Raw genomic sequence first — 14341 nt, 5'->3', positions numbered from 1 at the left:
CCGCAGAAAAACTCTCAGTTGTTAAAATATGAAGTTTTGTGTATACTCAATTTCTAACTGCTCTTGTGTAAGAACCCTATCTTGTGATGCTGAATATTCGGTTACTGCAGTCTGGTATACCAAGGTCTTCTCTACCAGACATTATTCCTGGTCCGTATGGTCTCACACGGCAAGGACTTCACTATTCCTTTGTTCAATTAAATCCAGATACACAATATCAGATTGGATCAGCAACAGTTTATTTGTAAATATGTTCGATATACCAACTTAGACACATTGGTACACTGCAATGTACATTATTAACACTGTTTCGTATTTGAAAATCAACAGAGAAAACAAAAAAGGACTGCCCTAAATCGATATGACCCAGATGGATTTAACAAAAAGGAGGTCAGAAACTGGAGCAATATAACGAGTAGCGGATATTGGAAAACTGTACAGACCCAAATCTGTTATGAGACCGGGAGGGCACATAATTGTATCAAATCATATCTTGCTCAATTGTGTAAGCCACGTTGCTCTTCAATAAAAGTCCGAAAAAGCATCACATTGCGCCTAGTGACATTAGTGAATAAATAACGTAGCCTAACAGTAATGAGAAATTGTTATGGATTAGAAAAGTGATACATTGAAGGATCTATTCATGAAGTGTAGACATTCAATTGGTCTCAGGCTGCAGAAAACGTTGAATTCTATCACCTCATCTTGGAATTGGTTGAACCTGTTTTATTATCATGCACCAACGTTCAAATAAAGCAGGTTCATTATCTGCAAATCTAGTCATCATTTTCCTATTCGTAACGTAATCTGATCATCGGCTTAACAAACTGGACTTTTACTAATGAGAACAGCAGTTCATTTATAGCCGACTTATGGCTGCATCTTCAGCAAATGACAATTGCATTCTGCCTGAACGGTTTATTTCCATATCACAGTATCGTTTCTAAATACATCATACAGTATTCACATGATAAATTCTCACAGTCCGTTGACGGATTGTGGTCTGTTTATTACTTTAAGTAGAATAAAGAAACTTGCAGACAGTTTATTCGCTGCCACTCATCCAGAATAATTGCCAGGATTATGGATACACTCAGAAATCCTTTTTAAATAATAAAATAAAATTGCATATATACACATTTAGGAGGCCATTGTACCATGTAATGCCTACTGGACCACGGACCGACCAAGCCACAGGGGAACTCAATTAGAGCCCAGGTAAGTAGGGTGGTTTATTGACAAACCCTTGGAATGCCATCACCTCCGTAAAGGGACTAAGCTTGAAGCCTTGAGCCTTTAAATGAGAGATAGAAATATCGGGCTCTCTAGGGTGGGGCATGCTGGGAATTGTAGTGCCACAACAGTCAGAGGGTCATAGGCTGCCTATACTTGTAATGAATTGTCAGCAGTGGACCCTGAACTGCCTGGCGCTCACTGTGTTGTTTACTAAGAGAAAATTCTATTACCTTACATTTCATGGCAGCAAATATTTTTTTTTTTTTTATAAATTATCAGTTAGCCACAATGCATCTACAACGGAGACTTTATTTCTTGTACAAGTTGGTTTATAGAACTGCAGAAAAAGTGTACTCTGGTCTTTTTCCTTTACTCTCCGAGACAGATCCCATTTTCTGACAGATGCTTAGACAGCATTAGAGATTCGTACAGTTTAGAACACAGTCAAATTGTTTTAAAACGCAGTGCACTGCAACAGCAAATGGGCTGAGATTTGCAAATGATAAATTAGTTGTACACAAGAGTAACCACAGAATAGTGACACAAACGAGTCTTTTACAGATGCAAACAAAATCTATAATAACAGAAATAAAAACTGGCTATTAAGAAATCAAACGAAGACACCATAAAAATTACTTGGGACAACATCTACATATATACCATAATTAAAAATCTGCTGGCAGTGTGGATACTTTGTTTAGAGATAGCTGGATAAATATGGTACAAAAGGATGTAATTGATTAAATTATTTCCTATTAAAAAGTCTTGCGAGTTGCACTGGAAACACAGCCTAAGCTGCTGATTAAAGTTACAGGCGTATAAGTCTATAGTGATAAAATTATCCACATTACACTGAGTGCTGATAGATCAAAGACTGCTTGTTCAATAGCAGCGGTTACAAAAACAGAACTCAAACTTCTGAATGGCATTAAACACCCAAAAAAGATTTACAAGTAAAAAGAAAATTGACTTGTTAACACTGCGCAACAGCATATACTGAGTATTTACCATTTCATTCATTGCAGTTTTACAAAACACAACACAGAAAAAACATGACTTACTTTATACAGGGTAAATTTAATAAACTATTAAACTCTTAAATTTACAGTATTATTTCATTAAAAAAAAAAAAAAAGTGGCTTTTGTGTGTTGCTTTAACCAAGATAACTTGCTAATTTAACACAACTTCAAAAGTAAATATATATTTTGCATATAATCGTTATTCTTTTTGTGTGTGGGGGTGTTTCACAAATATTTGTAATAAAATTACAAAATTAGACAAAATGTCACAAACTTATTACATATATTGTACGTTTTTGTTTACAAATGTTTAAAAACCTTAATAATGCAGAGTTGTTGTGGGCATGCATGTTTTTTCATTCGGAATAGAGAAACTCCAGTTGACATTATTTAATAACCAAATGCGGATTTGAACAATATTGTATTTTACAACAATAATTTAAGAGAGGAAGGAAAAAAAAAAAATTAAAAAAATAATTTGGTCCTCGGAAATGTTGGGTAAGTGGCGTTTGCTGAAATAAGTGGTTCTTGTGTTAATTGTTTAAGAGATGGTTGGATAAGTTCTTGCTATGCTCGCCCCTAAATCTCTAAAAGGCATTCTAGGAATGTATAAGGAACGCAGAGACAGAGTGACCGGCCACAGACTCTACAATCACGCTGCTAAAACATAGCCTACACAGCAGCAATAAATACGAACACCAAGATGGACGGACGACGCGCTCGCGGTCAGACCTGCTCGCTTGGTATGTGCACGTGGTGAGCAGAAACGCGAGCTCGCCCATTCCACTCGGACAGAACACCGTCTTGAAATATTAAGCTCTTTGAAGGTAGAGGAACACCGGCCTCCGTCGGGCCGGGCTGGGCCAGCATGCTTGACGTGCTAGTCTCCGACAAATGGTCCATGGCAGAGCTGCTTTCCTAGAAGTACACAAGAGGGTCAACGTATAAGAAACGCACAGGGTCATCTGAACCCTCCTCAGAAAGCTTTTATGTTGTTTCTCTGCAAGTAAACTTCAACTGCAATTACCACAAAGCATCAATCCGGCATTGAATCAATTACTTGAGCTCACAGAATTGATTGGGGATGTTTGTTTAGCAGCTTCAGTGTATGCAACAACTTTAGAGCTGAAATATTTTTACAGACACACTTAGCAGAGTTGCACTGTCCTATATTCTCCTATATTAGCTGCATGACTAAGCATCTACTCACAGATTCTTTTGATGGTCCTGTCTTCAAATATAAACACTAAGGGGGGTATTCAATTGTTAGCGAGATCGCTAAAATACTCGCACTCCAAAAATATTACCGTTAATACGGTAATATTGCGCGTAAATACCGTTAATACGGTAATTTACTCGCTGGATTTCAAGGCTCAAGGAGCTGCGAGCTGAAATTCAGCGAGATATTACCATATTAACGGTAATATTTTTGGAGCGCGAGTATTTTAGCGGTCTCGCTAACATTTGAATACCCCCCTAAGTGTCTACAGGACGGCTGGACGCTAACCTTTTGGGCTACACTCTGTTGCCAGGTAAATTAGATCCTGCAGCAAATTAAATATGAACCATTGTTCAGATTTAAAGACTCTACACTGGGCAATATGCTGCCCATTCAAACATCATCAAGTGATGTCACACTGTCAATTTCATATATAATGAATTTGGTAGTGTGTGCAAAGACAAACCAAATGCTCATATGCCTATAGATATATTTTGAGATCAGAGACAATATTTGTGACGGGTTTAAAAGCAATATCAAATTACAAATGTAATTTTATAAAAAATACAGAGTAAGCAGACATCTTTCTAAAGATGTCGCTATATAATTTAATTTTCCAGCCCAGGACATCCAACAGGCCAACAATAACAGCTTACTATGAATGCTAGGTCAAGGAAAAAAGTAGCTAAAAAAATAATATATCAAGGGTTATAACAAGGTGCAGGAGGGAAACATTCTACAAAGGAAGAGAAGTATTAGAACACGAGGACATGCACTGACACTGGGGGGAAGAGAAGTATTAGAACACGAGGTCAGGTACTTACACTGGGGGGAAGAGAAGTATTAGAACACGAGGACATGCACTGACACTGGGGGGAAGAGAAGTATTAGAACACGAGGACATGTACTGACACTGGGGGGGAAGAGAAGTATTAGAACACGAGGACATGTACTGACACTGGGGGGAAGCAGGTTCAGAGGAAATGTGAGAAAACTACTTCACAGAAAGGGTAGTGGATAAGTGGAATAGTCTCCATCAGAGGTGGTAGAGCAGTTTATCCATGCTTGGGATAGACATAAGGATATTGTTACAAAGAATAAGTGGTCAAATAGGATTTAAGGTACCATAGGTTAAAAAAAAAAGGGCAGACTTGATGGGCCAAGCGGATCTTATTTGCCGTGAAATTCTATGTTTCTATGTTAATACCAAAAATATCCACAAACTTTACCTGGAATGATTGAACGAAACTGAGGACTTGCAGGGAGAGCTTCCGGCTGGAATGGAGGAGATGTGTAAGGCTGTAAAGACAGAGAGGACGTTGGACTGTGCGATATAACAGAACCTTTAATAGATCTGAAATCTCAAACCACTCTTTATTCAGTGTAGACTCCGGGCTAATCATGTGACAGACGCAGAACAAAGCAATTCTGTGCATAAATATACATACACACTAATATATATATATATCTCTATCTCAAACAATAAGACAGGCGTATAAGCTCTACATTAATGATGTCAAAGAATGAATTGCCGAAACAAAATCTCTCTTTTGATAGCTGAACTAAGGACGACATTTAGTGATTAGAACTCCGCACGTCATAAGACTGAAGGTCTGCAGGGGATCAATGCACATCCTTAGTCTGGGTACATGAAAACACTTGGTTTTCCAGGATCCTTCTGGAGCCCTGACCTGCATTTCTTTAATGGACGAGGTTTATGGGACCCACGTTACCTCCTCTCTCACAGGACAGGCTCCTAACTTGCATTGTCCTTAGAACTTCCTGCAGTTCTCTGTACGCTTGTGGCAATACGCAGTTACACTTATACACAATCAAAATACAACAAATATATAAAACAGACCAAAGTAAAGTATACAGACTTGGAAAGAGCGCAGGTCTATCCCTACAAATAAAACAGGCCACGACAGAAAGGTTACACAGTTTCAGTGGCCGATTACCTGTCTTTCCCACACAGTCCGTGGGCAGCGATTTTCTTGCACACCGTCTGGTTGAGCTCGGAGTTGAAGAGCGGGATTCCATAGCAGAACTCTAGCGGGACCCAGTCAGACTCCAGCGCTGGCGCTGAAACACATACATCGTATATCAGGGTCTACTGAAACACTTTCATATGTTCTCTCCACAGAGCTGATTTCATTTACATGGTGCTTTCATGTTTTTACAGCAATATACAGGAAAAAGTAAAGTACGACACAGTGTTATGGTGCCATCGCTGGCTGTATGAGGAGACGGGGAAAGTTTTGCGTCCGTGGAACATCTGTACCATAGTCCGGACATAAAGAGATCTCATAATTGGACCCCGTTTCCTGCTCAGATAAGCTTTTGTAAGGGTTTTTAATTGGCTTTGCAGAATAAACAGTGTTTGTGTCTTGGACTACAAATAAACACGTGCAAAATCTTACAGTTATCCGGTCATACGTGATTCAGCAGAGGATCGACTTTAGGAAGTCACATACATATAAGCATAATATCATTGTGAAAATGTACGCTGCTTTTTTTTTTTTTTTAATCAGACTACAATTGATGGTGTTTAATATACTTTTATTTTATTTTGTGTGTTTTTAGAGCTGTCCACAGCAGGTTGAGGAACGTTGGATGCAAGGAGCTGCCAAAAATTCCTGATTGGACATTTTTGTTTGGATGGAGTTTTAAATTCAGTAGTTTGATCGCTGAAACTGGGATTTATATTAAACAAGAGCTATTATCACTATTTACAGTAATTAATAATGTTGCCTACGGCTTAGGCAAGCTGAGCCGATCTGTGTAAACGAAGCAATACCTGGGGCTGATGTTGCAGCGATACAGAGATCCGAAAGGACGTTAAGAGAAGAACATAATAATTATGACATGTTATTTTGTAATAACAGATACGGTCCTAAGTATAAAACAACAATAGTGTCCTTTTAATCTGTGTTCAGAGTAATGTTAATCTAGAAAGAAATCTGATGGAGTCGGTAAGGAGTTTAATGTCCCAATAGGACAAATGAAATGTTTGTGTGCAAGACACCCCTTATGGACAATGGAAAATAATTGGAGAGGTTTAGCCTCTTTTATCCCCCCCCCCCTCCCCCCAAGCATCACAGCGAAGTGTGTTTAGATGGATGACAAAGGCTTCATCACTTATTGTAAAACGGGACAGGGTTCTCTTTGAGGTAGATGCAACAGTCTCGGTGACAGATCTGAAATATTCACCTTCATTGGTCTTTTGTCCCAAATCCACAGCTGGTTCTTCCACAACAAGCTCAAAGGACTCGGTGCTGCCATTCACATCAGAGTCGAACGCCAGGCAAGATTCCTCTATATGGGTTAACAATAAAGTTACGTTTAAACTTTTGAAACCAGAAGATAATATTTTCATGTGTTAAAGAAGAGGGTGAATTTAAGTGGCCTTGACTTTCCCCAGAGTGTCTGAATTAAAAGTTGTTGTTCAATGCACCTAGCCACATTTCTATGAGAGTCTGTCACACATTCCAATTCAACAAGATCCTTATTTTACAAGATCCATATATTTTTTATATATTGTGCTTTAAAGAAAAAATAAACAGATAATGCATGCACTGTATTCCCAAACTTAAAAATCTTTCTTTCCTCTTTCCAAGAGATCATTATAGATCCCAGGAGGTAAAAGCCGTTTATCGTATTCTCCTGTATAGTCAGATGTCACCTGAAGGATTTAAAATAGAAGATTGAAATATTGGTATTAATTCTAATTTACCGCAGACTAGAACTGATTTTGACGGGATCACAATGACATGTTCACTCCCTGTTATACCCACCGTTGCCTATTTACAGCAGTTATTAAAATATAGATGGAACAATATTACATCTACTCCTGAGTCTGTCCTGACAACACCTCAATGCTCCTGTCATACAGCAGGTTGTTACATGAACTACAAGAGGGTCATGACGTATAGATAATCTCCGATACCCTCAGCTCATGTTAGTGGTTGGAACTGGTTTAAATCTATTACCGGAATGTTAATGGACACAACCACTTACTGCTTAACACACTAAGGACACGAGAGGAAACCAATGGGAAAAGGGACAGCTAAAAGTCAGATCATCTGTATCCTGTGACAGTATCTGCATCTTATTCTAGTGGCAAGTTCTGTAACATATAGATCATTGTTGTCCACGTGCACAGCACAGGCATTAAGAGATCCCCAGGATACATCACTGAAGAGTGGGTTCTACCTGCTGCTTTATATTTGTATAGTCTTTCTGGATTGTACGCAGATATGACTCATTCATGATGACACAGTGGTTAGTACTGCAGCTTCACAGCACTGGGATAAATTCTAACCACAGTGGGGTGGGGGTGTGTTTGTGTGTTGTGTGTGTACCCCTTCTCCGTCCCTGTGTGTGTGGTGTATCTTCTCCCCATGAGGTTTCAGGTACTGGTAAGCACTTGTAAGTGACTAATCTTCTTGTTGAAAAGTCATATAGAAGATGTACAAAGACCCCCATCATCAAAGGTGACGACTACTTGAGCCTCTCTCCCCTCCGTCTGCACACACAGAGACTGGGACGGATACGGCATAGACATCCACATACGGCTGTGTTGTATGTGACTTGCTGACTGTCTCTGACATATTGTCACTAAGGCCGTTACAGGTATCTGTCGGTAGAAGTAACTTGAACAATAAGGTAGATGGAAGCATAGTAATACTACTACCTCCTACCTGCCAACTACACCACTGACCATCACCGCTACATCCTACTAGAAGAATATTGTAAAGTGTTTCATATGAGAGCTCATCAACCACCACACAAGAGTAATAATATATTAACAAATGACATTTCTTTGCAATTTACTTTACTTCAAGCCAGCGAGCAGAGTAACTTTGTAGCTACAATGCGCCGAGCATTATCCTGCCACACGTGCGGCTCTATCAGAGCGCAGGCCGCTACTGCAAGTGGGACGCGGGAATGAATGGACGCTACCTACAGAAATTAAGCAAAATACCTTTTCCGTCAGAGGCGTCGCTCAGTTTCCTCTGGCTGACGTGGTGCCTGGCGGGGTTCAGCATTGTGATGTACCCACAGAAGTGATCCAGATCTATCCTCTCTCTTAGGACCTTTAAGGCTTTATGTACACCCATATTGATGCTGGAGAACTCTGAAGACAAGAAACGAATAACAAACATTTCGAACATTCCCGATTGTAACCATCTTAAAGGTCTAAAGACAAACACTATTTTTAATTCAATTTGTAGGGTTCAAAATGGGCAAAATAGACCCAGAGGGGTCAGAGAAGGGATAAGGGAAAGAATCATGAATAGCAGAAGTTTGGGATGGATCGAGACAACACCTTGTCCGAATAGAATCTATAATATAGTTTCTTTGTTTTGTCCTTTTCACCACAACTCAAATATTGTGTTAATAACATCCTTTATGAAAACCTTAGTTTCCGGAATAGAGGGGGATTCAGCCCTTACACGATCTGGTGACGTCGGCACAGAACGTGGTTGCCGCGGTCGGTGTAAACATGAATTTTTTATGAAATCGCGTGGCTTGGTTCAGAAATAGTACGGCATTTGTAAAGGACGTCATGGACATTTCACAAGTCTACCAGGACATACTTGAAAACGAGGAGTAACCTCAATGTATTTGTATCTAGTAAAATATTTTACAAATAAAATTATTCTTTCCAAACAAGAAACACTGTTACGTATCCTACACAAGGACAACAAGGATGGTGAGGAAGGAGATTTTTTTTCTGACACTCAAAGGAGCAGATTCAAATCGCCTCGATGTTCAGATGCCCATATTGGCAGCTATTACGGTAAGCAACGTCCGCTAATTTTTCTGTGCACCTCTATGGGACGCAAGGAAAAATGAGCAGAAACTCTGCCGCCACGTGTCTCCGCAGAACATATCGCGTCCCCTTACGTCAATTTGCACCTGCCCCAAATTCTGGGCTCCAGGCAAACAAGAATTAAAAAAGAGAGGCAATTAAATGCTGCATATTCCCTTGTGTGGAATGTATGTCAATTTTACAGGGAAAATAGCACAAAGAATGAACATAAAGACTGATGACACATGGTTTTAGGTCCGTCAGTAATTTAGATTACCTCCTTGCAGTTCTGCTTCATCAAATGGGAATGGAACATGTGCAATCTCCCCCATCCCGTGCAAGCCATGACCCTATGCAGGACAAATAGGGAAATAAGCTTAGCTCCACCTTGTGGTTATGAAGTGCAAGTGTTCATCACAAAGGAATGAAAAATTCTAATAAAGAAACCACTACCGCACGTGCTTTCATGAAAACGCTATTGTAGATGGCAAACATTTAGAAATCACTAATTGCAATAGTTTACAGAATGAACATTTATCCACATACTGCACACACAGATGTAACATGTTATCAGGTCTATGTACACTCATGCTTTGACTGAACACACAGGATCCCTGACACTTTCTATTTCCCCAGTATTGGCTCATGTAATAACATGCTGCATAGCGGATTCATTCGATGTAAAACATAGCTAGCGATTAACAAAGGAGTTTAAAAAAGGTTACTGTACTCAAAACAAAGAAAGCCGATAGCTGATTGGTTGCAGCACACCATGGCTTTGTGTTATAAAGGAAAACTAATCTCACTGTTAAAGCTCTCCTACAGGATATAACTAAATTAGTTGTAAAGAAACATCTATACAGAAAAGCTTACATTCTGTTACTGTCTCTTCTGCAATCAGCAGTTTAACAGTTGAATGAGCACCATTGTTGCCATTATTTTCCCACATAAACCCTTCTTCTCTTATGTGTGTTCGCTGCCACCACCAAAATCACATCTATCTGCACAAATCTTCTTCCCAACTGCAAGTACTGTACTTTCTAAATCAGATATTTAGGTAAAGGGGAAAATTATTAACTTTGACATCAATGCCTGTTTGTGCAGTACGAGTTCAGGATATACGTACAGGGCTGCATTTAGAGCTGGCACTAACTTGGGCTTCTGTGAATGAAGTCTTGGTTATAATTAATGAATACAGCTCTGTCCAAAATTCCCAAGGTAATCCCTTGTTTAATGTAAGGATGACCCTACAGGACCATGTAAATGAAACTATTTAATCAGAAAGTAACTTACACTGACAATATAAGGAAATGTACCTTCCTGTAGTATAACGTACACTATCTAGGCCTCGAATATCCTGTTAAAGATGGTGATGCTATCGGAGTCCAATGTGAGCCAATCACATGGTCCATCTTCAGCATTACCAAGATGCATTAGAGGCAGAAAAACACAAGTGTAATTGTACATACAATGTTATTATAAGAATGGGAGGATTAATGACATAAGACAAACCTGAATGAGGACCGCAGAGTGCGTCAATGCATCATTCAGCATCACCAGAACATTAGATGTTGGAACCACACCTGGATCGTGTCCCCACGATGTAATCAATAACCGGTCGTAGGCCTGTAAGACACAACTGTTCAGTAGGACCACGTGAGCAGAAACTGGGAAAGACTAGAAGCCATATGAAATCATTTAAGTGGGGGTAGGGGGGTCTGAATCACTCTACAGAGAAGTGCAGGACGCTGCATGTACGGTTACAAGAGGACCATCCTCCTACAAGGAGCTATTGATGTGAAGTCCCAAGCTCAGCACAAAGCCAGGATCTTGCAAATCAATGTCTTGCAGTTAATGGGTCTCTGGTGCACAGCAACGGCAAACCTGGCTTCACGCCGTCACCGTAAAGAGGGCTTACCAGGAAAATATCTGGCAACTTCCGCAGCCTGGTTCCTTTTGATAGCAAGAGGGTCGGCGGTCCATGACCACAAATATGATATATGTAAAGTTTAAACCATATAGAGCTCACTTCTGGGATGGCTGGTCCAATATGCTGCAAAAAAACAAATACGTAGTTAAAAAAAAAGTAAAGTAGGTTTTATTAACAAAAGCAAATATTGAATTGCAACAGTTTGGTCGACTCCTGACCAGTCCTAGCAAAGCGAACAAACAATCGTCAGCAGGGTGATATTACCTGAGGGGTGCAGCTGCTGATTGGCCGGATCTCATTGGTGAGAGGCGCCATAGAGACCAGGAGGGAGTAGTTCTTGTTTAATACTCGGCTGCAAGTGGCTGGGTCCAGACCCAGGAGGCTCTCACATCGCAGCAGATCCAGCGGTAACCCTACAACACAGGCTGTTCTCAATGAACGTTAACAGCAGCAAAGCATATACAAGTGTCTAGGTGACACATCCAGAGAGATTTCTGGAGTTCCGGTAAGAACTTTAACATTGTGATCTTAATATTGGTCAAGCTCGCACTAAGGGTCTTTTACTAAAGTGCAAAAGCGCTCTGCAAATGCTGTTTTGTAAAGTCACGCGACTACTTTTGCACAAATGCAGCCGTCGATTTGCAGAGCAAGATGGCAGCTTCTACGGGGATGAAAGTTGGAAGTATAATGGGAAGAGTTGGGTGAATCACTACTCTCCTTCTGTGCGTAAAGCAATAAAACAACGTGAGCAGACCTGGGACCTTTTAAAGCAGATCATCTGCACTTATTGCTCAAAAAGCACTTATCTGCAGTAACTCTATATGAACAATACATCTATAAACTTGTATAATACAAGACTACAGCTATGTAGTTACGTATCGTTATGAAGATGAAAATATATATATATATCTATCAGAGATCACTTCCTGGAAGAAAGGCTTTAGATACATTTATAAATTCTATAAGGAAATTTGTCATCTGGTGTGGTACAGAAGATCATAGCTTAACTGCCCTTGGGGTAAATAATCCCTTTCTATGCGAGGGTGAAACTGCCCATTCCTTCATCTGTATGGTCTTTGGTAGCAAAAGCTAATTAGACACATTATTGTAGCAACCATGAATATATATTATTGATAACTATTAATTAGGTAACCTCTAAGGCCTTTTTGCCTCAAAGTAAACAAACCTATTTTTCTAACCTGTCTAATGTCTTTCCTAGTAACATATACGTATAACGTAACAAAATACATGGGTGTGTTTATTCTGAAAGTGGATATCTGGAAGTATAAATTACAGCATAATTGAACCTTGTTGCTGTTTAAGAAAGAAAACACTATTATCTTTAGCAGAAGTTAGACAGCGACGCCACCCGTGGCGGACTGCAACACCATCAATGATACAGAGGAGACCCCGCTATGTGCCGGTACCTGTACTGGCCGCCTCAGGTTGAGCGATGAGATCCTTATTGTAGCGTAGGAAGAGGATGGTGTTCCGTAGGGTCAAAGCATGATCAAAATATCTTTGTGCTTCCCCTTCACCTGTGCTTTGTACCTAGGAGAATATAGACAATGAAATGATCTTCCTACAGGTGTCATTAGGACAAGTTGAAGAACAGTTACACATGAAAATTATTTTGTCGTCCAGATTTGTGAATACCAGGTTACTAAAGTACTGGTTTAATGTAACTGCCTCAAGGGCGTGATTTCGGTAAATTTGGTACTTTTCCTGGTGACATGATGACGCAACAACAGTATTACGCCGTGGTGCTAAAACAATAATTCTTAGTGTCACATATATTATTAAGCTCCGCAATTTACAACCATTGCTATATAATAAAGAGCGGTTTTCCTCGCCCTTTAAATAAATCACTATATAAGAAACTAAGGTGACCATTAATATGAAGATTTTAGGGAGCACAACAAAGCTATAAATGTGTCAGAACTCTGCTCCTTTTACATTTTATCTTGGCCAGAATGTGTCCATTCGGTTACTATATGAATGTACCTTCTCTAGCTCCACAAGGAAGCTGTCCAAAGTCTCATCTGACAATTTGCCCACTTCAAACATGGTCACCGCATGGCTCTTCAGGTTCTGTAACACACAAAATCAGAGTCAGCAGACCAGGACACCACTGATACAAGTACATTTGCTGTTCCCGTAGGTCATACAATGCTGTAACCAGAAGCGTTATATATAGGATATGGTATGGGGCACTTTACCTTTTCCTAAGATCTGCACTAAATAAACATGGTTTAAGGCAGGTTAAAGTTACAGTAGGTAAAGTGCGTCAGCCGCCTACTGACCCTCCCCCCCCCCGGGTGCTATACATCAGCCGCCTACTGACCCCCACTGGCGCTACGCGTCAGCCGCCTACTGACCCCCCCCCCCCCCGGGGGCTACGCGTCAGCCACCTACTGACCCCTCCCCCCCCCCCCCCCCCGGGTGCTACGCGTCAGCCGCCTACTGACCCCCCCCCCCCCCCCCGGGTGCTACACGTCAGCCACCTACTGACCCCCCCTGGCGCTACGAATCAATTCCTAGATCATTTCTTTGCTTGCTTCAACACTGAGATACCCATAACCTCTTAGTGTGACTGTCACAATGGACTTTGCCACCTCCAAATTCTCATCCGCACACTAACTCTCCTCTGCTGCCCTAACAGAGCTGCTTGTACAGTGTGCTGCACCATTGTAGGAGGGGCACACTGATGTGCAGGTTTTGTATGAAGGAGTGTTACCATCAAGTACCCCAGGCTTCTCCTTTAATGGGTAACTTCAGACAGAGAGGTTTGATGTAAACATTTGGTTTATTTCAGAATATTGATTCACTGAATGTTAACGGAATGTATCACATAAGAAAAATAAAAGATACAGCTTTCATGAAAACCGGACAGTACAGTTGCAGGACAAAGTCTTACAGGTGATAGGTTTCCCATCATCAGGAAGGCGGTGAGCGTGGAATCGAACAGGAACGCGATACGTTTTGTGTGTCCACTTGTTAGATTCAGGCTGCTCACACTAGAGGTATCTGCTATCAAAAAATAAAATAGAAATAAAAAATAACAAAGGCAATTCATAAAACACATGCAAACCCCAAATCTCTTATTGTACGAAATGACTGA

The 14341-nt window shown here is 40.4% G+C and overlaps 1 protein-coding gene across 2 annotated transcripts in view; it reads right to left on the bottom strand.

Moving 5' to 3' along the window:
• Positions 1–217: 217 nt before the first annotated feature.
• The window catches only part of FAM91A1 (family with sequence similarity 91 member A1), a 34317-nt gene continuing 20193 nt past the window's right edge, over positions 218–14341 (bottom strand). Inside the window, exons 13-24 of one of the 2 annotated variants that reach the window (XM_075214032.1) lie at positions 14138–14250; positions 13225–13311; positions 12648–12771; positions 11485–11633; positions 11209–11343; positions 10803–10916; positions 9568–9640; positions 8460–8612; positions 6686–6790; positions 5434–5557; positions 4705–4774; positions 218–3174 (exon numbers count right to left, since the gene is read on the bottom strand). In XM_075214032.1, the coding sequence (XP_075070133.1) occupies positions 2983–3174; positions 4705–4774; positions 5434–5557; positions 6686–6790; positions 8460–8612; positions 9568–9640; positions 10803–10916; positions 11209–11343; positions 11485–11633; positions 12648–12771; positions 13225–13311; positions 14138–14250 (1439 nt within the window). In that variant the 3' untranslated portion in view covers positions 218–2982. The remainder of the gene's footprint in view (positions 3175–4704; positions 4775–5433; positions 5558–6685; positions 6791–8459; positions 8613–9567; positions 9641–10802; positions 10917–11208; positions 11344–11484; positions 11634–12647; positions 12772–13224; positions 13312–14137; positions 14251–14341) is intronic. The other variant, XM_075214033.1, reaches the window with a different exon arrangement.

Source organism: Mixophyes fleayi, chromosome 5 (assembly GCF_038048845.1).
Source record: "Mixophyes fleayi isolate aMixFle1 chromosome 5, aMixFle1.hap1, whole genome shotgun sequence".
In the NCBI taxonomy this organism is placed as follows: domain Eukaryota; kingdom Metazoa; phylum Chordata; class Amphibia; order Anura; family Limnodynastidae; genus Mixophyes; species Mixophyes fleayi.
The sequence above is the reverse complement of the archived record's forward strand: the minus strand, read 5'-3'. Positions and strand labels throughout refer to the sequence as shown.